The sequence below is a fragment of the Rhinolophus sinicus genome, chromosome 13 (assembly GCF_057876585.1).
Source record: "Rhinolophus sinicus isolate RSI-liver-muscle chromosome 13, RSI-T2T, whole genome shotgun sequence".
Classification (NCBI taxonomy): Eukaryota; Metazoa; Chordata; class Mammalia; order Chiroptera; family Rhinolophidae; genus Rhinolophus; species Rhinolophus sinicus.
Window position 1 is genome coordinate 62,428,669 of NC_142513.1, and position 24,114 is coordinate 62,452,782.

The 24,114-nt window shown below is 56.2% G+C and overlaps 1 protein-coding gene and 1 long non-coding RNA gene across 8 annotated transcripts in view; one reads left to right on the top strand and one right to left on the bottom strand.

Moving 5' to 3' along the window:
• The first annotated feature begins 4,666 nt into the window (after positions 1 to 4,666).
• Positions 4,667 to 24,114, top strand: part of RASGRF1 (Ras protein specific guanine nucleotide releasing factor 1) — a 63,686-nt gene continuing 44,238 nt past the window's right edge. For 3 of the 6 annotated variants that reach the window (XM_074317374.2, XM_074317373.2, XM_074317375.2), the window contains exons 1-3: positions 4,668 to 5,321; positions 16,171 to 16,277; positions 18,499 to 18,646. In XM_074317374.2, the coding sequence (XP_074173475.2) occupies positions 4,746 to 5,321; positions 16,171 to 16,277; positions 18,499 to 18,646 (831 nt within the window). In that variant the 5' untranslated portion in view covers positions 4,668 to 4,745. Of the gene's footprint in view, positions 5,322 to 16,170; positions 16,278 to 18,498; positions 18,647 to 24,114 lie in introns of all 6 variants that reach the window. The other 3 variants (XR_016018294.1, XR_016018295.1, XM_074317370.2) reach the window with 2 other exon arrangements.
• LOC141568081 (uncharacterized) overlaps positions 9,645 to 24,114 on the bottom strand; it is a 33,893-nt gene continuing 19,423 nt past the window's right edge. For both annotated transcript variants that reach the window (XR_012491087.2, XR_016018296.1), the window contains exon 5: positions 9,645 to 9,676. This is a non-coding gene — a long non-coding RNA (uncharacterized LOC141568081). The remainder of the gene's footprint in view (positions 9,677 to 24,114) is intronic.

The window sequence follows — 24,114 nt, forward strand, 5'->3', positions numbered from 1 at the left end:
CCTCTCAACCACAAGGTTGCCGGTTGGACTCCTGCAAGGGATGATGGGCTGCGCCCCCTGCAACTAGCAACAACTGGACCTGGAGCTGAGCTGTGCCCTCCACAACTAAGATTGAAAGGACAACTTGACTTGGAAAAAAGGCCTGGAAGTGCACACTGTTTCCCAATTTCTTACCCAATAAAGTTCTGTGTAAAAAAAATGAAAAGAAATACAAGAACGCCTAAATATTGGGAAATGTATTCCATTGTCCAATTGGCAAATCCAAACAGATAAATTAAATGTTTAGAAAGAAGAATTCAGGATAGTAGCAGCTTACAAAATAAATGTATATAATGGTCAGCTTTTTTTTAATTAAAAAAAAATCACTTTTCCATTAGCAACTATGAAACGTAAAATACCAAAAGATAACCAAAACATACATAAGACATGTGTAAAGAAACATATAAAATTCTATCATAAGATTTTAAAAGACAAAGAATTAGAGTGGTGTACCTTTTTCTTAAACAAGACGACAAAACACTGTAAAATCACTTATTCTTCCTAAATTAATAAATATTTTCAATGTAATTCCAGTCACAATCTCATAGGCACTTTTCTGGAACTTGACAAAGTAAGTAATGAATTGAACTTGAAGAATAAAAACAAAAGACTTAGGGCACTGTGACAAAGACACGTGGTGCAGGAGGTCCTGCTGTCAGATTTGCCGATGGAAGTCACAGCAATAGAAATGAAATCATGTGTCACTGGTGTAAGAATGGACAGAGCAATGGGGAAAAAGGAGTGTGTGGAAAGACTGGCAAGAACAGACAAGAGTCGGGTCTGCGATAAAGACGCTGCTTCGTATCAGTGGTAGAGTTTGGGTCATTCAAACAAGCGAAGTTGAAACAAGTTGCCAGCCACTTGGGAAAAATTCATGTTAAGCCAGATCCCAACCTCACTATCAAAAATAAACTCCAAATGAATCGAAATCGTGAATGGAAAAACATAAAACTATAAAAACAGAAAAGACAATATGGGCAAATGTTCCAATGTTGAAGGAGCTGGGACAAGGGGAGGGTGTCTAAAATCAGAAACCATAAAGAAAAAGATAAATTTGCCTACACCCAAACTTAGAAATTTCTTACAATCCATAGAAAGACACACACAATACACAGATCGACACGATTAAAGACAAGCAGCGAACTGAGATTATTTGCAACATGTACGATGGTCAGTCCTCATGTATAAACCACTGTGATAAATATACAAGAAAAACATAAACACATCTTAAAAAAGGATATTAGCAAGAAATTCACAAAAAGAAGGAATGAGAATGATTATAAACATTAAAAAAATGTTTAACCTCACAAGCGACAAAAGAATTGAAAATTAATACAAGAAAAGGATATCATTTTTGTACTTTCAAGATGCGCAAATATTTCAGAGGTAAATAATATCAATATCCAGGATTGACAAGTGGTTGGAGAAACGAGCCGTCTCATCCACTGCCAATAGCCGTGTAAAGAGTAAAAAGCTCCCTCTGGAAATCTATTAATATGCACCAATGTGTCAAATACACACACGCCTTCAACCTAGAAGTGCCACTTTCAGGAATTTAGCCTAATGGCAGGAAATGTATATGCAAAGATATTAATTGCAACCTTATTTTCAAAAGCCATGAACTGAAAACAATGCAAATGCCCAACCATAAAGAGTTTGGTCGTTAAATTTGTAGTCATATGAAAAAATGTCCCCACATACTGTTAAGCGAGAGATTGAAAATATAAAATAGCCTGACAGAAAAAAGTCAAGAAAATTAGATATCAAAAAATGTGTGTAAAAGGAGTTCTCTCTTTATTCTCTATATTGTCCTAATGTTTTACAAAGAGCCTGCGTTACACTTACAACCAGACAGACTGACATGGCTCCTTTGCTTCGCTGGAACGTAAAAGTGTGAACCCCTGGTGTTGGCATGTGAGGCCCAGGCAAAGCTGACCAATGGAGCCCGAAGACGGAGTCCTCGAAAAACTGGACACATGGCGGCGCGCACACAGCTCACATGAAGTAAACAAAGTGTCTGGGCTGCTGCCACCTCCTCTCTGACATGGACACTTGAGCCCAGCCCAGTGTGGTCCACCAGGAATTCCGGGAGACCCCACCACAAAATGCACCACCATCCAGAGGGGGCCTGTCAGCCTCCTCGTGCCAGCGGGGGGCCGGCTCGAGAGGGGCTTTTCTGGGACCAAGGTTAGACCAGCGTTGTCAGCCCCAGCTGTGCGTTGCAATCCCCTGGGGAGCTTTCCACAGTACTGACCCCCAGGTCTGACCCTCAGAGGTTCTGATTTACTGGGCCCGGGTGCAGTGAACACAGAGATTTTTCAAATCTTTCCAGGCGGTTCTAAAGTGCCTCAGGGTTGAGGCCGACTGGAGTGGATGTGGTTCTTTCCCTATTTACACCTTCCAACAAATCCTCTGCCCAGACCCAGGGAAGGATAGTTTTGTTCCTGCTACACTGAGGGCTCCACCGAGAAGGGGCCCTGGGCAGGCCTAAACGCCACAAAGCAAGGACTGTGTTTCACTTGTCACTGTGTCTCCAATGGCCCAGCCCAAGGCCTGACACAGATGGGAGGCTCCGTGAACACTGATGGAATGAGGAGGGGAGGGGAGGGGAGGGGAGGGGTGGGGAGGGGTGGGGAGGGCAGGGGAGGGGAGGGGAGGGGTGGGGTGGGGCGGGGAGGGGAGGACAGGGGAGGGGAGGGGAGGGCAGGGAAGGGGAGGGGAGGGGAGGGGAGGACAGGGGAGGGGAGGGCAGGGGAGGGCAGGGGAGGGGAGGGGAGGGGAGGGGAGGGGAAGGATCCCAACCCCCCACCCTCTCCTGCCTCCTGAGAGCCCTAAATCCTCCAAAGGTAGGCCTCGGACCAGCACTGGCGTGTCACTTGGGCGCTTTTTCGAAACGCAGATGCCAGAATGAGAACCTACATTTTAACAAGACCCCAGGCGGCTTGTGCCCATGACCTTATCACTGCTTCTGCCGCATTAGTGGGTCTCCAACTTTGCTGCACATTCAAATCACCCATGAAAACAGACAACACGCCATGGCCTTTGCAGGTGCTGTGAGCGTCCCAGCTGATTCTGACAGGCCGTCCAGGTGCAGAACTCACAGCGGCCTCCATCCGGCCCAGCTGCGGCTCCCTCCAGCCCAAGAGATCCCGCCCCAATGTCGGATCAAAGCCAACCCCTTGCAACACAGACACCAGCCATTCAACTCTGCAGAGACCCTGGGGACAGACCCAGTTCAAATCCCACCTCTGTCACTTCCTAGCTTAGTAACTGCACAAGGAGCTGACGGGAGGGGGACCACAGCGAGTGTGAGGATTAAACGACTCCATTGATGGAAAGCACTTAGTTTTCTTGGCCTCTGTATCAGGCTTTCTAATAAGAGTTTAGAGGAAGAGAGCCTGGACTGGGAACCTCCCTCCTGCTTCCGTAAAGAGGGCAAGAGAGAAGGAAAGGGGTCACAGTGTGCAGTCCCTCTCGGGAAAATCAAGACTAAATCTGCCTTCTTTCTCTTCATTATTCGTGAAGAAAGCTCAGCCTCCTGGGTCCGCAGAGAGGGTCCCCAGCCCAGAGTGCGAGCACCCAGAGGACAGACTGAGGGTCACAGGGTAGCCACTCCCCCAGAATGCCCCCCACCCCACCTCCAGGAACGCAGGCCTGCGCCCTGGTGCCCAGGACAGGGCAGCTCCAAGTTCTCCACAGTGGGGTCTCTCCGTGGATTCCCCTGGCCTATCCAGGGTGCACCAGACCAGGGCGTGTGTCTGTGCGTTTGGGGGTGTGGGGGAGCGGCCCGCAGGCTCGGTGCTGACTGACGATGTGTCCCTCCCTCCTTCCTTGCCCTCGCGGGCTGCGAGGTGGCTGCCTCTGCGGCAGACACCAGCGCGCGCTGCCCGCTCGGGCGCTCGGCTCGCCGGCAGTGCAGCAAGCGGGCGCTGTGACGTTCTCGGATAAATGCCGGGTAACTGTGTAGGCGAACGGGAGCTAAAAATAAGAACGGAAGATCTATCATTAAGGTATCATTGCGCCAGCGCAGCTATTTGAAGGCTCCCATGGTCCCCGGCGCCTGCGTTTGAAGCCCGCCTTCAGGCTTTGGGGGGGTATTTGCAGAAAACTCCGAGCAGCGGCTGGCCAGCCAGACCTCGGGGCGCTGGGGGTGGCGCCTGTAATTATGGCAATACTCGACATAAAACAACGCTCCCCTCCCCCCCCCCATCGCATACCCTGTACTGACTGTCCTTATGTCGCTGAGGAAGCTACTCCAAGTGGGGCTGGCTGCCGATATGAATGTAACCCGGCTAATTATGCAAAGACTAGGACTAAACGCTCTTTCACATTTATTCCTCCGTCCCCCTCGGATTAGAAAAATAAAGTGCCCGGAGGGAGCCTTTGGAGGAGAAAATGGAAACTGGGACTTTACCCCAGGTCTACAATGCACCACAATGGGGCGCAAAGTCGCAAACTGGCGGGTGGCGAGCCTCCGGGGTTCCACTGGGTTAAACGAAAACGGATCTGATTTGCTTCTTAACGCCCGAAGGGGACAAGGGGCGAGCAGGGGCGGGCAGGGGCGGGCGGGCAGGGTTTGTGTGTGTGCGTGTGTGTCGGCGAGGAGGAGGCGCCAAGGTACAGCCTGCGCGGCTCTGCGCCTGGCGGGCTGCGTGCGTGTCCCTGTCCGCGCTGCTGAAACGGGCTCTTCCAGGGATCGGTGTCACATGACTCCCTGCCCCTGCCAGCGCACAGCTCGCAGCTCCCTCAGTTTCCCACGTGCCAGGGGAGGGTCTCCACGCATCTCCTGGGCCCCGGGCTCTGCGGAACGGAGACGAGGTTCCAGTGGGGAATGGTACATCCGGATTCCAGAAGCCACGACTCGGCGCCAGATCCCGGAGTGTAGCTATTTGGGGGGGAGGGGAGAGCGAGCGCCAGAGAGGCAGCGCGCTGCGCGCACGGACAGGGGGCTGCCGGCGGCGCGGAGAAGATGTAAGCGCGTGGGGTCTAGCTGGCCTCCGAGCACCATGCAGAAAGGGATCCGGCTGAACGATGGCCACGTCGCATCCCTGGGGCTGCTGGCACGCAAGGACGGCACGCGCAAAGGCTACCTGAGCAAGCGGAGTCCGGACAACACAAAATGGCAAACCAAGTGGTTCGCGCTGCTGCAGAACCTGCTCTTCTACTTCGAAAGCGACTCGAGCTCGCGGCCCTCTGGGCTCTACCTGCTGGAGGGCTGCGTCTGCGACCGAGCGCCCTCCCCGAAGCCTGCGCTCTCGGCCAAGGAGCCGCTGGAGAAACAGGTGAGGCCAGCGCAGCGCTGGATTATCTCCGCGCCCCGGGTGCGGCCCTCGGGATCAGGGCCTTCCGCCGGCAGATGGGACCCCAACTTTGGTCCCTATATTCTCCGCGCCCTCAGCACTCTCGGCTCCAGGCGAGGGTTGGCCCAAGTGGGCGGGTGACCCCCCAGTGGGCAGAGGGGGCAGAGACTGCGGACAGAGAGTGGGTGCTGGCTGCGGTGCCCTTCACCAGCGAGGTCCGTGGGAGGTGGGGACAGAGGAGCTGAGCAGGGAGATACAAGGGAGACGGGGTCCGGGGACAGATAGCGATGAATGTGGATCCACCCCCACTCCCACCTCTCAGCCCCATGGACCCCCCATAGTCTGTCCAGACCTGGGAGGTGTAACTCCCCGCTTTGAGGCAGGGGAGGGTGAGATGGAGGCGTCTGAGCGCCGTGCCCCGGCCTCACCGCTGACCGGAGCGTAGAGGAGCCGCGCTAGCTCTGCCAAGTTGGGGGCTGTGGAACCGCAGGGGTCAATTCGATGCTATCAACCTGTGCTGGGCTCCCAGCCGGCCCCAGGCCCGAGCAACAAACCAAGGGGTTCCAAGCACCCCACTGGCACGCAGGGCTGCTGCGGAGGACGCGGGACAAATGCGCCTCTCCCCTCCTCCGCCCCCAGCCCCTCCCCCACCTCCGCAGTCTGGGCTACAGCGCTGCGCTCCTGCTTTCGCTGGTTTCCGGGGCTGCCCGGCGAAAACGTCAGGCCTGGATCTGCCCAGGCCTCGGTCCTGTGGGGGTGCGCCTTTGGCGCGGAGGGAGGGACGAGCACCTGCACCCGCCGAGTGGGAATAACCAGGCCGGGAGAGGGGCAGCAATTTTTGAGCTCCATGTCCTCTCCAAAGGCATCTGGTCCGTCCCCGGCCTCTGAGCAGGTAAAAGGCAGCGGACCCTAAAATACCACTGCTGGGGGGAACCGGAGACCCATGGGGCTAGATGAGAACATGGGGCCAGAGAGAAAAATTGACTCGCCCAGCGTCATGCCAGGAGTTGAGGCTACCTCAGCGTTCTGAGAAAAAAATGTGATCTCAGAAGCCATCGCTATTTGCAGACAAGGGGGGGTTGGGGGGTGAGACTGAACTGACTGAAATAAAAGGAGGGCTTTAAGTCCCCCTAATTGTCAAGACGATCTGAGCTGGGTCTCTGCAGCATACCTCTTCGTTCCCTGGCCTCCGCCTGTGGGGGCTGGGAAATGGGGAAGGGAATATTTGAGGGTGAGTTTCTGGGGATGGCAAGCCACATGGCAGGTGGGGGCTCCCAGATGGCAAAGCAGAGCAAAGAGCAGGCGGCTCCTTCAGCTGAAAGCACAGGTGGGGCCCAGAGGGCCCTCCTGAGAGAGCCAGGCCAGGCCAGAGACAGTGCTTTCCGCCCTTCCTGACCTGCCCCTCCGAGCCTTCCAGAACACTGCCCGCCCAAGCCCACCTGTGTGATCTACCAGCAGCCAACAGCCCCAGCCAGAGCCCACCCCATCCCTCAGCGCCCTCCTTGCCAATGCAATTAAATAACGTATATGGAGTGTGCTCAACCCTCTGTAGTTGGATCTAGGTAAACCTGAGTTCAATCTGAATGACACCCACCTGGACCCAAAGGCCTAACCCAAAATGTTAAAGCTGAAAGGAACCTCAGAGAGACCTCATGGAGCCCTCCTTCCATTTCACACAGAGAAAGTGAAGACCAGGGACGGGAAGGGAGTCACCCCACATCACAGACAGCGTCAGTGGTGGAATCAGACCTAGAATTCACCCAATGTCTAAGAATTCCTGAAAGTGAGAGCCGACATTGATTCCAAATGGTTAAGCTCATGGCTTAGGCACTGAATCGTGCTAGCAGTGGATTCTGGGAGGGACAGGAGCGCCAGCCAGGCCAGTCGATGGCCTACACACACGTTCACAGCGCTTTCCCAGGACACCCCCAGTCAGAGAGGCTCCCTGCGTTCACTGGAGGGGCCCTCCCGGCACACGGGAACGGAATACGCTGGAGAGCAGGGGGTGACGGTCTGGCGCGGCCCAGCTCGGGGGCAAATTTCCGTTAAAAGCGCTTCGTCGCCTACACGTGTACAGATATGCCATTAGACTCCAGGGAGAGAGTTTGGCTCATGTGGAAAAGCAGATCCTGCTCCTTTGGCCTGTGTCTCCAAACATTTCTAACTTTTTGTTTCCTAAACCTTTGGGTAAAATGGATGGCGCCATGTTTCTCCTTGAGCTGGGTGCCCCACAGCCCCTCCAGAGCCCCGGCCAGAGCCCCGGCTCCAGGCCATTCTGGGTGGAGTCTGGCTTGCTCCTGGGCCTCCAGGAAGCCTTGACTCAAAGCCTGCCAGCGCGCTAGGAGGCCTCCAAGACTGGCCAGTATCTGGTGCAGATGTGGTTTTAGTGGGATGTGCTTCGTAACCACGTCTAAGTGGGCAGCCCCCAGCTGGAAGCACCAGGGACGGTTTGCGCAAGAACAGACACCAAGTCTTGGCTGGGAGCCCCCCAATGGCAGGAACTGGGAAGGGACAGAGCACATAGTAGGTGTGCAGGAAATGCTTACTGAGCTGAACTTGCTGGCGTACCCCATGCTAATTCCACATTTCATGTGCTGTGGGCTGGCTGGGCACCAGTCCAGGCCCCGCGCCGTGCCACAGGCCTCAGGCTTCAGAAGCTGGATGGTCACAGTCCCCAGCCCCTAACTATGGGCCCCTGACACTGCGGAGTTGTTCTCGAGTGAGATAAGCAGGCCCCGAGCACCAAGGCCACTCTAACACGTCACACACACTCTTCCGGCTGCGCCGACACTGGTCTGACGGCGTCCGGTGCTGCCCCAACGTCCTGGAGCTCAAGTCTGGGAGCCCAGGCCTCATGAACTCAGACTGAGTGGCCATGTTCCCGCGCCCACTGGAGACTGCGAGGCCCTTCCCTGCCTCCTCTCCTCCTGACCCGACAGCCACACACTGGAGGCCCAGGTCCCTGGACTTAAGAGTTTGGGTGCAGCTTCCCTAGAGGGTGACCCTTGGTGTCCCTGGTCCTGCCCTGGCATGGAGTTACCCCAAACTAGCTCTTCTCACCCACATTCTGATCCCCCTGAAATAAAGCTGCCAGCCCCAGCTTCTCACTGGGGGTCTGACCAAACCAACCGCAGCACTCCCCTCACCCCTCAACCAGGAGGGGTTACGATGTGGACCCCAGGCTCTTCCTGATTCACATAGGACAGAGGGACACAGGGAGTCCCTCAGGCACAGCCTAGGCACTGGTGTGGGGGAGGCTCCAGAAGCTGGGGGGCCATGTGCCTGCTGTCCAGCAGGTGGGTGCCTTTCCCTGGAGGTAAGAGGAAGGCCACCCTGATCCCCATCACAGGACACATGACTGGTGCCCTGGTGGGTTCTGACCAACAGGTGCCATGAGGCTGTGCGTGTGCCCTGCTCACAGGTGAGAGCGGCACCACCGGCCAGACAGTGGCTGAAATGAGACGCTCTCACCCTGCAGCTCCCGGCTGCACAAGCTTGCCCGCCTGTGGCCCTGGCACATTCAGCTCCTCGGCCAACCCCAAAAGGACAAACCCGAATGTAGGGGACTAGGTTGTGCAGAAAGCACCCCTCAGACACATACACGTAGGGGAAGGCCAGCGAGCTGCCCCGCGGCCCCGGACCTGGCCCCGGACCTGGCCCAGCCACGCGGGCCTGTGAGGCCGGAGCGTTCACAGCGCGGGGTGTCCTCCTCCGGTCCCCACCCCCAAACCGTTTCTAGAGCGGAAATGAGATTGCAGAGCTCAGTAACATACCTTCATTGGGACAAGGAAATACCAGGTCACTGCCCTGTGCTTGGTGACAGGGGCGAGGGCAGGGAACAGACTGGACACAGACGCGCGACCGTGTACTGCGCAGCACACGCTCTGGCCAGACCCGTGCTAGGTCGGCGGGCACCGGGCCTCGGGGCCAGTCCGGCCGCCCCCGGGCCCCTCCGCAGAGGCCCCCACCGTGCGGGCTGCACAGACCACAGACCACGCCGGGCACTCGGCCCCTGGAAGGCCAGCGGCGCCACCGCAAGGGCCGCAGCCTGGCTGGAGGGCCCCCACCCCCACCCCGCCCCCCGCCCCGCGCCGTCCTCCTCCCGAGCGGCCCCCCCACGTCCTGTCCCCCGGGACCCCCCACGTCCTGCCCCCTGGGCGCCCCCACGGCCACCCGGCACGTCACGTCACAGCGTTCACCTTGCTCCTCCTTCTGTCGCGTCACTTACCGTCCGGGTCCTCACGTCTGCGGGGCAGTGGGCGCGGGCTGCTCCCCACGGTGGCTCCCGAGAGCGGGGTCCCTCAGCGTCCGTCCGTGCGGGGAGAGATGCGGCGGCCCTGAGAGGACGACGGGGTCTGTGTGAGGCGGCTCTGACCAGACACGAGGGCGGACAGCCAGCCGGACCCGCCGCAACGGGGCGGGGGGACCCCTGTTCCCCAGCGACGAGGCCGAGGCCCGAGGTGCAGGAGGCGAGCGCCGCTGAGCCTACGAGGCCTGTCTCCCGCTCCAGGTGTCTCGAGTCTCGCGGAGTCTCCCGAGGTCAGAGCTGCCTGCCCGAGGGCACAGAAGGCTTTCCTCTCCCCTCACCTGAGCACTCTTACCTTGGCGGTACATGGGGAACTTGCTGAGGGCCGCGCCCCCATCAATCAGACCAGGCCCTTTGAACGGCTGGACATACCTGTGTGTCCCCGAAAATAAGACCAGGTCTTATATTAATTTTAGCTCCAAAAGATGCACTGGGGCTTATGTTCAGGGGATGTCATCCTGAAAAAGCATGCTAGGGCTTATTTTCCGGTTAGGTCTTACTTTCGGGGGAACAGGGTATTAAGATTTCACATAAAATTTGTTATTAATGCTTTTAAAAGTTTGACCTTCACCCAAAGTCACTGCTAAGTGCCCTGCAGCTCTGACACCGTGTGCATGGGCTTTAGATGCGTGTTGTCTTGTAGCAGAGCACTTCAAAACACCAAACCAAAACTGCCCTCTCAGTGAAAGATTTATTGAGCATCTACTGTGTGCCAGGCCTCGGAGGGCTTTTTTCTACATATAGCCCCTCCCCTAATCACCCCAGCAGTCCTGTGAGATTATCACTGTTGACCCACTTTGAGATGACAAAACTGAGGCTCCGAGATGTTCCGTAACTTGTTCAGAGTGTGCATGGCAAAGCTGGCACATGAACCCAGGGCTGCCTGACTCCCAAACCTGAGCTTTTTAACTGCAATTGGCATAAATACTTGGGGGAGAGGGGCTATTTGAGCTTATTGTCCTCTACCAAGATAAATGGGGGGGAAAAGAATTAACAACAGTGAAAAAAAAAATGTCATTGTCACTCAGGTGACTTTTGTGAAGTAGTTTTTGTTTCTGCTTGGGTGGGAACCTTGCAGCTCAGATGCCCTGAGCATGGAGGAAAGCTCGCTCAGGAACCCATGGTCCTGTTGCACGGACTCTGGGAGCCTGGCACCGGTGCCCATGTGCACACAGCCAGGAACAGGGCTCAGCCCCCAATGTTTATGCAGGAGCGCTGGTGACACAGGGACTTGAGAGGGGCCCAGAACACTGCCAACCAGACACCTCCATGAGGGCAAATGTCGTGCAGGGGGCAGCTGGGAGCCCATCCCCCACTCAGAGAGGATCATGCAGCCCCTCAAAGGCACAGCCTCTAGTCCCAGTTCACTCCCTAAGGAGTTACTCAGCCTTTGACACGAGGCAGCGTTAGGGGAAAGCCATGGGTTTCAAGCCACACAGAATGGCTTTGGAGCCTGGCTCTGCCACCTCCTAGCTTGGGAAGGTCTAAAAGCTCTCTGGGCCTCAGTTTTCCCATCTGCGACAGGATCCTGCCTCGCAGGCCTGTTCTGAGTAGTACACGGGGTGCTGTTTGTAAAGTCCTAGCATCACATAGTAGGTCTCATCGATAAACGCTGTTACGGCATCAGCTCTCACCTTGATGACCAGCTCTTCCTCAGGGAGGCAATGGCTCACCTGGGTCTCTGGCAGCTTTGAGGCAAGTCAACACTGAGCCCTGACCCTGGACCTAAAGACAGGATGGTGAGCCTTAACTCAAAGAACTTGTGAGTTTCTGAAAAAGTCTGAGCAGGAAGCCGCTAAAACAAGGAAGGTGATTGCCGCAGCAGGCCGTTCCGTGCCTGGTGGCCACACCGTCACCAGCCCCATCAGTCTCACCTCCTAAATCTCTCAGACCCCACATATGTCCCACTCTTCCTCCACTGCTCCAGTCCAAGCTGCTGTCATCTATCCTCTGGACCCCGGTGGTGGCATGCTAACCGGAGTACTGGTCAGGACAGGCTGGGTTACGCTGCACCGACAACCAAGCCACCCCGAGGTCCCACTGCAAATACATGTCAGAGTCAGAACTTGAACCAGGCCTCCCAGTTCTAGGTCAAGGTCAGTGGACATCCAGGCTGATTGTTAAATTCACAAGGTATACATCAAAGACTAGATCTTACTAATCCAGCAAGGCTAATGCAACTTTCCCCTGAACAATGAGATAACTGTTTTCAAAACAGACACTTCCTACTTAAGGGTTTTGGGTTATTTTATTCCAAATTGGAAAATCCAACTCAGACCTTAAATTAAAACCTTTCCAAATTAATTTTAGAAGAGCGAATGAATGAGTGAAGGAATGAACGTCTTTCGTTATTACGCACAGAAGCTGAAGGGCAGGAAACTGTCCAGCAAACGTCCAGAGAGGTGGGTGGCGGAAGCTGAGGGCAGGCTGAGTTGGACGGCACACTGGAAGATGAGGCCCGGCCAAGTGTGACCGCTGAGGTCAGGAGTACGTCTGCATGAAAGCAGACCACTCGGCACAGAAGCTGCAGGGCTGCAGTGACACAAGTCCCCAGGCCATGGCTCCAGCACTGCCTCATTCAAGGCAGACCCTCAAGGCCAGGGCTTTCACTGGGCTCTTAAGTTCTGACACGGCGGTCACTCCTCGGCGGTCACTCCTCTTACCTCCTTCAGCCCTGTTCCGGCGGGGCAGGCAGGGAATATGGGCGAGTGAGCGTAAGGTGCCCAGGTCAGTCCTGGCAGCACACCTCAGCCCTGGGCCCACTGGATTCTGGCCACGCAGCATGAATTGGAGGTGTCAGACCAGGGGCTGGGGGACCAGAAGGGGGCCGTTCCACGGTCCAGGCGGGACGTGCTGGAGCTTTGGGGCAGGGAGTGGTGATAGGACGGGAAGGCACAGAGCCCAGAGATATTAAAGAGCACGGAATCGTGGCCAGTTGGTACCAGGAATGAGGAAGAAATCGGAGCTGAAGATGATGCCAAGAAGGCCCAAAACTGCTGATTCCTAAGAACCTTCATCTTAGCACAACTCTCACTAGCAGTTCAGAAGCCTTTCCCACGCCTCACCCGCACAGTGGCTGAATCGTGCGCACGCGTGTATGTGTGTGTGTAGCCACACGTGTGGGGGCTGTGATCTGGGTTTGGTTTTTTTTTTTTAGTTTAAAACAACAGAAATTGACTCGCAGTCCTAGAGGCTAGAAGGCTGATGTCTGAAGGCTGTAGGGGAGAGTTTGTCCTGCCTCTTCCAGACCCTCATGGTTGCTGGCGACCCTTGGCGTCTCCCATCTCTGCCTCCCTCTTCACAGGGCTTTCGCCCATGTGTGTCTGTGTCCAAATTTCCCTCTTCTGGTTAATCTGGTATGATTTCAACTTCCCTGGATTCCATCTGCAAAGACCGTATTTTCAAATACTCTCAGATTCCACACAGACAGGTTATTAGGGGACACCACGTGTACACGCGTGTGAATGTACACACAGGTGTGTTTCCTGCTAAGTGGCCACTGACAGGCTGACTAAGGCCATCGCCTAGATCTTGCAAATGATTCAACTGGTTTACTGACCATTACTGAGCACTTTTCTAAACCTGCTTTCAACCACCCTGTGAGGTGGGCAATATCCCCTGCATTCTGTGAAAGAGAAAATACAGAAATAAAGAGACACGTCAGAGACCGAGTCTAAATAATATTAGGTTGGTGCAAGAGTAATTGAGGTTTAAAAGGTTACAAATAATTGCAGAAACCACAATTACTTTTGCACCAACCTAATACACTTGAGCCCAGGTTCCAAAGTGAACTCCCCTGAACACTGGTTTGATGCAGTGTTGACAGATCTTCCAGAAAATGATAAAAGCGTTCCATGGTGGAATAAGTTCCAGAAAAGGTTCCGTCCCGCAGGACTGCTCAGTGCCTTTCTGGCATGAGTGGGCCCCACCCTGCTGGCCACTGTCACTACCCATGCCTGAGAGGCGAATTCAGTGTCACCTGCTCGTGCCTTTTGCTATTAATCAATTAAATCACTAACAAGCCAGGCTCCTGTGTCACCGTGACGAATGCAAACAAAGGCCCCTGTGCCCAGGCCGAGGCGCAGTGCCAGGCTCGGAGATCTTTCCTGGTCAGGAATCTTTTATTTCAAGGCACAAGAGCCCATTCAGAGCAGCTTAAGCAGAAGGGAGGACTCTCTTGCAACTGTTACGGTAATTAACGGAGCCCAAGGACCAAATGGGCGCATCTGGGTCTCCACTTGGACCAGGAACCGTGTCTCGGCCCCACCCTGGCCCCTCCCCCCACTCCTGCCTGGGGACCCTGGCAGCTGCGTGTCACTGAGAGAGCCTTGTTTCTGAGTTAGGATCCCAAGTCGCAGCTGCCTACAGGCTCCTTCGGGGAGGGAGGACCTTGCCTTTTCATTGTCACTGCCCAGTGCCAAGTCCAGGGCCTGACTGAGTGGTCAGTGCCCGGTGAAGTTTTGTTACCCTGGGTCCTCTGCCTGTTTGCTGTGTGACCATAAGCAAGGGGCTGGACTTCTCTGAGCCTCCGGACCATGCGCTATAAAACAGAGAGCAATACCTGTGCCAGGGGGTGAGTGTAGGAACAAATGAGCTCATGGGAGACGGGCACTCGTGGGTCTGTCATCTCTCGAGAGATGGGGAACCGCTAGGGGCCCACCAGTGGCTCCGCTTTCCGCCTGCTTCCTTCTCCGGGGGAGGGCCCAGTGGGACCTTCCGAATTCAGTTACTTGAGGCTGTGGCTGACATTTCATTCTACAGCCCCAGTTATCTGTTTCCTAGGAAACAAGTGAGAGACATTGACTGCAACCGTCCCCCCACACACACACGCACACGTACACCCTGGCTGCCACCCAGATTGACAATTAACAGAAATACAGTAAATGTCAGCAGAAGCTAAAAATACTTACACACCCCACTTTGTACTGCTGCTCCCTGCCGCCCGGGCACCCAGGAACAGAAGGACGATGACAGCACCCTCTCTGACACAGTGCCACACCATGCCATCCTCCAAATGGGCAGGTTTGAGGGTCCCGCCCTGCACCCCACCGCCTGCCTCTCTCCTCTAGTTTCACCAGGCTCGCCCCTCAACCCCATTCTGCAGCCTGGAGAGACGGGATCCCAGGCATGCACCGCCTGCGAGCCCCCCCCCCCCACAGCACCGCTGACCCTGTAACCCTGCCCTTTACCCTGCCAGCCAGTGCCCCCGTCGGTGGCACCACCACCCACCAAGCTGCTCAAGCCGGAAGCCTGGGAACTATCCTGGCTCTCTCCTCCCACCCGCCCCTCCACTCAGCACCTCCCTGCCCCACCCCCTGCCCAGCCTGGCACCTCTATTCTCATAGCACGGGCCCCGGCCCCGCAACCCTGCTGTGTGCGCCACAGCCGTGCTGCCCCTCACATTCTTCCATCCAACTGAAACAACCTGGACCAACGCACATCCACTGGGAAGCCCTCTGCCTCCCAGGGCTGAATCCATGGGTGATGTTCTCTCGCCCACAGCCCCTCACTCACCTCCACTGCAGAGAGAATCACTGCACCCCCTTAACCAGCAGCACGCGTGCTGGCTAGGCCTCAGGCATCATTCATGTGTGTTAACGTGGGTTAACACACGTGACAGTATCACAGGGGGGCGCCTATTGTTGGCTCCTCTGCTACCTGGGTGCTTAGCGGGCAGGCCCTGCGGGTGACCAGTTCTAAGTCAGTCACCGCACCCCACACAGAGGTGGCCTCCACGGGGCCCTCCCAGGGACCGCGTCTGTGCTCCTTGCTCTGAGCCCAGGACCTAAGACTGCTTAGTAAACTCTGGTGCTGCACTGAATGGGTCCCCAGGTCCCAAAGGGATGGACACTCTCCTGGCGTGTTTTCCTGCCTTCCCCTAACCCTAACCCTAACCCTAACCCCCACCTGATGGTGGAAGACGGGTTCTTTGCAATCTGTTGGCAAACAGGGCTCTGTGGGTTCTTGCAATACCGTAAGCCTAGGTTCTGTTTCCTCACACAAAGCCTGCCTTAGTCAAGACTTTGAAAGTGCTAGCTACCGTGTTTCCCTGAAAATAAGACCTAGCCGGACCATCGGCTCAAATGCATCTTTTGGAGCAAAAATTCATATAAGACCCGGTCTCATTTTACTATAAGACCGGGTGTTTAATATAACATAATATAATATAACATAACATAACATAACATAACATAACATAACATAACATAACATAACATAACATAACATAACATAACATTATAATATAATATAATATAATATAATATAATATAATATAATATAATATAATATAATATAATGTACGATGTAAGAGCGGGTCTTATATGAATTTTTGCTCCAAAAGACGCAAACGAGCTGACGGTCTGGCTCGGTCTTATTTTCGGGGAGACAGAGTGGAATGGCATTCTGATGACCGCACATGATGAATTTGTGGCCACGAGCACTTTGCAAACAGATAGACTGACAGCAGGAGACGCTGCTGGTTCCGTGGACACCCCAGTAATCAGAGATGTCTTCTTGGTGCAGCATTATTTCACGGTGAACTTCAGCCATGAGAACCAGAAAGCCTTGGAGCTGAGGACAGAGGACGCGAAGGACCGTGATGAGTGGGTGGCGGCCATCGCTCATGCCAGGTATGTGTCCCCCCGCCCCACAGTCCAGGCAGAAGAGACCGAACCCAAACCCAGGAAGAGGGGCCGTGGCAGAGCAGACGGGACGGGGAATGGAAGCCTGATGGGCCCTCCTCCAGCCCCGGAGCGCAGGGCCCCTGCCTCCCTGGGTGCCGCAGGGAACCAGAAGCCGCGAGGGCAGCACTGCAGCTTCCCAGCTGCTTCCTTCCACCAGCTGGCTGCTTTCTCTCTCTTCGGGAAACTGAGCACCGTTTGGTTAGGTGAGGCTTTTATGGCTCAGAGTCTCAGCCCGCCAGGGTCCTCCCCCAGATGCATGCCAACGAGCCAGCCCTGTGTTCCCTCTGGGCCTCTGATTTCTCACCTATGGACTGAAATCCCCCACGAGCCTTGCTACTCAGGGGTGCTGCTCCTCCCCTCACTCCCAGCAGCCTGCACCCCTCTCCTGAGGAGGACTCGCGGGGCCAGGTGGGAGAAAAGCAAAGGGACAGCATGTGCTGCACAGAACAGGGGCTCCCAGCTGGACGGAATCTTCCGAGGTCCTGAGGAAATAACGGCCTTGTGGGCCGGGCTGTGGCCCCAGAGCTAGTGCCGAGCCCATGGCAGAGCCAAGTCCTGTCGGGGCAGGGACACCCAGACTCACCCCTCTGCACAGAGCTTTCTGGCTAGTGGGTAACGATGTGTTTCTGTGTCTAACTCCCTATAAAACGTAAGCTGCTGGGAGTAGGGACCAATGCAATTCTTTGTGTCTCCAGGACCTGATAAAGGCATAGATGCATGTTCAGCAAAGGTGGGTTAGAAGAATGCAAGGAGGACGGATGGATGATGGATGGATGGATGGATGGATGATAGATGGATGGATGGATGGATGGATGGATGGATGGATGGATGGATGGATGATGGATGGATGATGGATGGATGGATGGGTGGTGGATCTCAGGGCCCTTCCTTGACCTTTGGATCAAACCAGCTGACCAGAAATCTTTTATTATAGTCATAGCACTAACCCTGGCCTTGAGATCAGGCCATTCCATCCTGTCTTCCTAGAGTGTCCAGTCTAGCTATGGAGACCAGGTTATCAGACATGAGCCAATAGACTCAGGCTCTGAGTGTGGAGCTGGGCAGACAGGGATGGATGCAATACACGTATTCCCCCAGTCCAGTCATGAAGACATTAGACATACATGCAAATGGCTTAAGTACCAAGAACCATGGCAGAGAGGCGTGACTCCCACCTGCAGGGACATGGGGGCTCTGGGGAAGCTGGAAACAGGGTCACATTTGACCTGAGTAGAAGGACTGAGGGCAGGTTTAGTGGGTTTAGATACGAGCTCTTCAGCCCCCACGCCAGCCCCCAAAGCCTTAAGTAAAGGCACTTGGTATACAAAATTCCAAGAATAAGAAAGTTTGGGAGTCAGAGGGTCATGAGGTTGGACACTGGACTGGAACCAGATTGTATCCGTACCTGAATACCCAGCTGAGTTGTGTGACCTGTCTTCTGGGAGCAGTGGGGAGCCACCGAACGTTCTGTGATCAGAGCTCACACGTCAGAGGAACACGACCAGAGCGACGATCGGGATGGGAAGGGGGCATTGTAGAGTGTGGCATCAGGTGGGAGCAGCCCAGATTCAAGGACGGCAGCTGGACCTGTGTCCCCAGCACTGAACTAGGACGGGTAGCAGGGTTGTTTGGGGGCCAAATGATATTACTTACATGAAGGAGCTTTGAATCATTGTAGAATTCTAATTTGTTACACATTCTGATAACCAGGACAGAAATAACTGGACGCTGCCCCACTAAAGTCAGTCTGGCCAATGCTATGGTAATAGAAGCCCAGTTATTTCAGGAACACCCCACCCAGTCCAGGGCTGGGGGGCAGGGAAGGCTTCTCGGAGACAGCATTTCAGCTGGGCCCAGAGCTAGCCGAGGAAAGAGGATGGAGCTGCCCTGGGAGAGAGGGAGGGAGGAGGATGCTTCAGATCTGTCTGCGCAGGGCCCCAGAGGGGTATGGGGCAGGGCGGGGGCAGGGGCCAGAACCAGCTGGAGGAACCGGAGGTCAGAATGTGAGGCGGGATGGGGAAGAGGGACCAGCAGTCAGGCTAAGGCCGTGCGCCATGACTGGGAGTTGGGACCTTCTGCTAAGCGCAGTGGGTAGTGCGCCCACTTCTGGCTGGCCCTCCAGGAACCAGTGGGCAGTGTCTTCCCTGGCGTGTCCATCTGCCCACAGCTACCGGACCCTGGCCACCGAGCACGAAGCCCTGATGCAGAAGTACCTGCACCTTGTACAGGTCGTGGAGACGGAGAAGACTGTGGCCAGGCAGCTGCGGCAGCAGATCGAGGACGGCGAGATGGAGATCGAGCGGCTGAAGGCAGAGGTGACTGCGGCCGGGGCCCCACACCCAACCCCTGCGCCCCCAGGCTCCCACAGGGTGGGGGGCCCGGGACAGGCCGGGCGACCAGCTCCCAGCCACAGCCATGCCAGCCTCCAAACTTACAACCAGGGATCCTGGCTGAGTGGGGAGGTCCTGTGGTCAGATCTGGGTTTAGATCCCACCACTGTTACCTAAAGCTACACGCCAGAGCGAGCCCCCCAAGCTTTGCATGCCTCCTCTTCTCATGGGCTTTTCACACTTACCCCTTGAGGCTGTGGACGTTGACGTTGTTTACAGGCCAGTTCCGCATTTCTGTGTCTACAAGCTCACTGACTAATCCACCCAGGACTGGGGGGCACCGGGTCCCGGGAAGTCGTGCGAGTGTGGACTCCGGCTCAGCACCCAGCCGCCCCTGCCCTCTGCCTGGCATGCTGGGAGCTCCTACAGGGACTCACCAGGCAGCGGTGACTAGGTTAAGCCTTCTAGAACTTCACTGCTCCAAGGGTGGTCCATGAAGCAGCAACTCACCAGAAATGCAGAGTCCCAGGCCTGCCCCAGACCTTCTCAGCAGAATCTGCACTTTCACAACATCCAAGGGAATCTCATTTCGTTCAGGCTGGGGGGCTGGCTCGCAGTCCCTTCGGTGCCCCTCACCAGCTGTCCGCCCCTCACAGAACAATCTGATGGCCTCTCACCCCTCACCTCCCCACTGTGCTCAGAACCATCTGGCCACATCACACAAGGACCACGGACTCTGAGCTGAGGAGGGGAAAACGAAAACACAGACTCCTACATTCAGGGTTGACTACATAAGTGGCACAGCCCAGTGCAAGGTGAAAATGTGAGGCCCCGGCCGGAGTCGGGAAGTCAGTCTCCCCTTCTCACGGTCCACCACGCCAACCCGTGACAGACAGGTGACCCCCACCTTCAAACTCCCACTCCCCCCAACCTCTGCCCCATGATGCACTCAGCACCGAGACCAGGGTCTAGGCAGCCTGCCGAGTCCCCCACCTAATGCCCCAGGCACTGGCTGAGGTTGCCAGTCTCACCTCATGCACAACTAACGGTAACATCAACTTGGAACTCCAGCGTCACCAAAACTTTCAGCCTCGACCCACCTCTGCCAGCCCCACCAGGCACCTTCAGACATGCTTCCTTAGCCCCCACAACCATGATGATTCCACACGGGAACCAGGCTCAGAGGGCTCGAGTTGCCTGTCCAAGCCCACACAGCTGGACGTGGCAGAGCCGGGCCTGGAACCCAGGTCCGCCTGCCGGCGTGAGAGGCTCTACTCTACTCAGAGCGCCTTCACGTGGCTCTGGGGATGGGGCCTGTCCTGTCTCTAGACCACCCGGCTCCTTCTGGGGCCAGTCGCCCTGAGGCGACGAGCTGGGGTCTGTCCTAGCCCAGCACACAGCCGAGTGCACGCTGAGCACGTGGGGGACCAGGCTGTCAGCTTCATGGTCAGGTGTCGGTGTCACTCACTCACTACGTGCCTGTCCCCTGAGCTCTGCCTCACCCTCTTCCCCACTCTCCTCTCCCATCACCCGGGCTCCTGCCAGTGGCCGCCGCTGTGAGCTGGGTACCTCTGGGCTCTTGGATGTGCTGGCACTCCTGCTGGGACTGCCCTGTGACCCCCACGCGTCCCTGCCGGGGGACGCCCTCCCCTACTCCCACACTCAGCACGTCGCACCAGAGCTGCTGCACGTGCATCTATTGCCCCACCTGGCCGGCCGGGAACTCCTCGGGGGCATGGCTGTCCTTTATCACTGTCTCCCCTGGCCTGGCGCACAGTAGGTGCTCAGTGAGGGCTTACTGAGCGAATGGGCATCAGGATCTGCAGTGGGCACTAAACAAATGGACGACTCTCCCCCCTGAAGGTCTGACTGTGGTGCGTGGAGCTTAGTGTGAACCCAAGTCAGGAAGTGAGTCACCTTATGGCCAGAGTGGCCGTGGCTTTATGCTGCACGTGGCCTTAAAAGCTTTCCGGGGTTTGTAGAGCAGAGAAGAGGAGGGTGCAGTGCTGGGAGCACACAGCCACCAGCTGTGAGACCGTGTGCACGCGCGTGTGTCAGAGTGAGCAGGTGCCCACGTGTGGAACTTGGAGCAATGCTTCCAGTTGGGTGAATTACTCTCGGGGCAAAGATTGTTTTAAAGGACACTGTGAAAGAAAGGCCAGCTTGGTAAAGCTGCCAGGCTATAGCCTCTCACACACACATCCTGCGGGGCACAGGGCATCTGTTTGCTCTGGGTGGGCTCCCGGAAGGTGGAAACAGCTCCCATTTCCCAGGAAGTAGGCCATCAGGTGGCAGGAGGCATTGAGAAGCTGAGGAAGTGACAAGTGACCCCACGACGAAGACAGGGGCCTTAGAAGGCCAGAGCTGGGAGGGCTCTGAAGACACAGAGGTCCCCACGGGAGGGATGACCCACGGTGACCTCCGGCGCTACAGTTCGGGCTCAGACTTGGACCTCCAGGCTCACCCGCGGGGCCTGAGCCCGTCCTGCAAGTTGCCCCTGTGGTAAAAGGGTGCCTGTTAGGGAAAGACTGTCACCTGAACAGCCCCAGGCTCTCATGGCCCCTCTCCTCTGAGCGCCACACAGCACGCCGCAGGCCCCACACCACTTACTGCTGAGGATTCCAGGGGGGTCCCGATCTCCTCCCACCCCCTGTTCTGATTCTGCTCCCCTAACTGGTGACGTCACCGCCCACAGCGGCTGTGCCCACTGAGTCATCACTACTCTTTACCCCCGGGCGATCGGCACATGTACCTCTCAGGATGAGCTGGGTTACGCTGCCGTGACAAACAACCCCGACGTCCTAGCAGATTCAAACAGCAAAGGTTGCTTCCTCAGTCACCCGGTGCGTCCACGGTGGGTTCTGCCCCCACGGCGACAGGGACGCTGGCTGCTGGGACCCCACGCAGGGGGAAATTCCCCAGTCATACGTCAGGGGAGAGGACCATGGCAACTGATGTGTGACACCTCTGCTCAGTTCTCATGGGACAAGCAAGGCGGCCGAGTCCTGGGACCTGGGGGGTGCAGTCCTGCCACGTCTGAGGAGGAGAGCCAGTGTCTGCGAAAGCCCTGGTGACTTCCTGCTGTGGCTTCTCCTTCCATCCCCAAGCCCCCGACACAGGCCTGTTGTAAATAACAGACTTTCTGAAAGGTTTGGACATGACAGAGCGGAGGCTTCCACAACTGAAACCGAAACAGCTTAAAAATGAAGAGACGACGTCCCTGCCTCCTGTCCCTCGGCCTTTCCCGCCACAAGAATTCCTCGCTGACCTCTGCCCCCACGCCCCACCCTGCACCCAGTGACAACATGCTGGAGCCGCTGGTACCCGCTGGCAAGTGCCAGTCGCTACGTTTTCAAGAATCTCCAAGCTAGTTATTGAACCTGCGGTGGCTCACAGTGGACCGAGGTAGGACAGCGCACACACATGCTGCCAACTCCACTGTTTCTCTTTCAGAGACCTGCTCGTTGAGTGCTTAGCAATACACCGCTGTCTGCAGCTTTCCTCAGGACCAGCTGCATACTTTGCAGGGCCCAGTGCAACATGAAAACGCAGGGTCCTTGAGGATTCCGAGGCAGCAACAGCAGAGCCTTAACCCACGCCCTGGGCCCTGGAATCCCAGGGCTCTGCCCGGGGCACACGTCCTGTCCTGGAAACACCATCCCTCTTCTCCCTCCCTGCTCTCCAGCCGTGGGCCCCCACCTCTGGCCATCTCTCCCTGCACGTAGCAGCAGATCAGGACAGACCAAGGTCTGCAGGAAAATTCCTTAAGTCTCTTTTCTGCCTCTGAACGACCCCAGCAGCCCTCACCGTCTGCAGCCCAGAGCTCCAAGGACCGTCTAACCCAAAGGGAACGTCTGCCTCTGAGAAGAAACCTGCCGCCCTCTGGGGTGCTGGCGGTGGCACCAAGCCACCGTGTTAACAGCTCCTTTTGTCCCCTGTATGACTGGAGGCAAACTTGGGGGACTGATGCCGGCCCTGAAAAACAGGAGTTTAGAGAGAGTCGTCCATTTTATTGGCGTGCAAGCACTCAGAACCCCGCAAGGCTGACTCTGGAAGAAACTGCAGCTCTTTAGTTCAGAGTTTACAATAAAACTTTAGCCATGGGATCAGTTTTGCAAACAGACGTTGACATGGACCCCAACATATAAAACAGTGCGATGAGAGTCCCAATCTGGGGATAATGGAAGAGGGCGCCTTCCCCAGGAGGTGCCTCCCCAACTGGCCTTCCCAGGGCCCACACCCAGGCCTTAAGTCCTGCCTCCTCCCACCTGTCCTGCCCGCGTCCACCCTTGCTGCCACCCCCTCACACAATACCCTGCAGGACCCTGTGCCTTTGTTCACACCATGCCCTCTGCTCAAATTCCTTCCATCCCATAGCTGTCTGGTGGGCTCCTATTTGTCCTTCAAAACCTCTTCTGAAAAGCCCTTGCCGCTTCTGTGGTGAGATCCTCCCACTGCAGTAGGTGTACATCTTGGGTCTGGCTTGTTGGATTATAAGTTGCCTCTGTGGGTGTCTGATCCCCTTCTTAGGCTGGAAGCTCCTCTAGGGACGGGATCTGACTTCTCCACCTACAGCTCTGTGGCACCAGTGCCGAGGACATGGCCCCACACAGCAACCGCACCACGACATGCTGACGTGTCGGCACAAAGGGAGTCTGCTGGGCTTGGACGAGGCCACAGGGAATGGAGAAGGAAGGAGAGAAAACCGATTATGTGACAGCTGGTTGAAAAGCAAGAAATACAAACATCTTTAGCAAAACCTTGGCTGCTAACAGAAAGAAAAACCCTGGATTAATTCCACCACCACTTACTGCACTGACTAACCCCAGTCTGGATTAAAGGCACCGTCCGCAGAGGGGGCAGGAGCCGATGGGCAGTGCTGCAAAGGGTGCAGCCAACAAGGGTCAAGAAAACCAGGCTGCAGGTGGCAAGTGGCCAGGCACTGAGGCAGGTGGGCAGCCAGAGCTGGACGCCCGCCGGTGAGCTGGGCTGTGAGCCCAAGCCCCAACTCTCCACGGCCACCACTGACAAGGGTCAACTGAGCAGGTTCTGGACATCAACCAAGCAAACCAGGGTCCAAAGCAAACCCATCCCAGAAGGGACCTGCCAGGGTTAGAGCGCGGCACCCTGTGAGCTCACCAGGCCCGGGGCTTCCGCTGCCATCCAGACCCTGGCTCCTCGCAGGGGGGCCCCGTGGCCCAGGACTCCGGCCGGCACTCGCAGCTCTGCCCCCGGCCCAGGCCTTCAGTGAAGGTCCCGAGCCTGCCTGTGCGCGTAGCCGAGCGCTTGGCCTAATGGCATCTATTTTTGCCCTGGCCCCCTGAGTAGGTGTCCTGGAATGCCTCTCTGAGAAGAGCGCCCTCACTTTTAAACACAGACTATGTACACACACGTGTGTGCGCACGTACACCCCGCCAACTAAAGGGAAAAGGTACCAAGTGCAAATCCCAAAA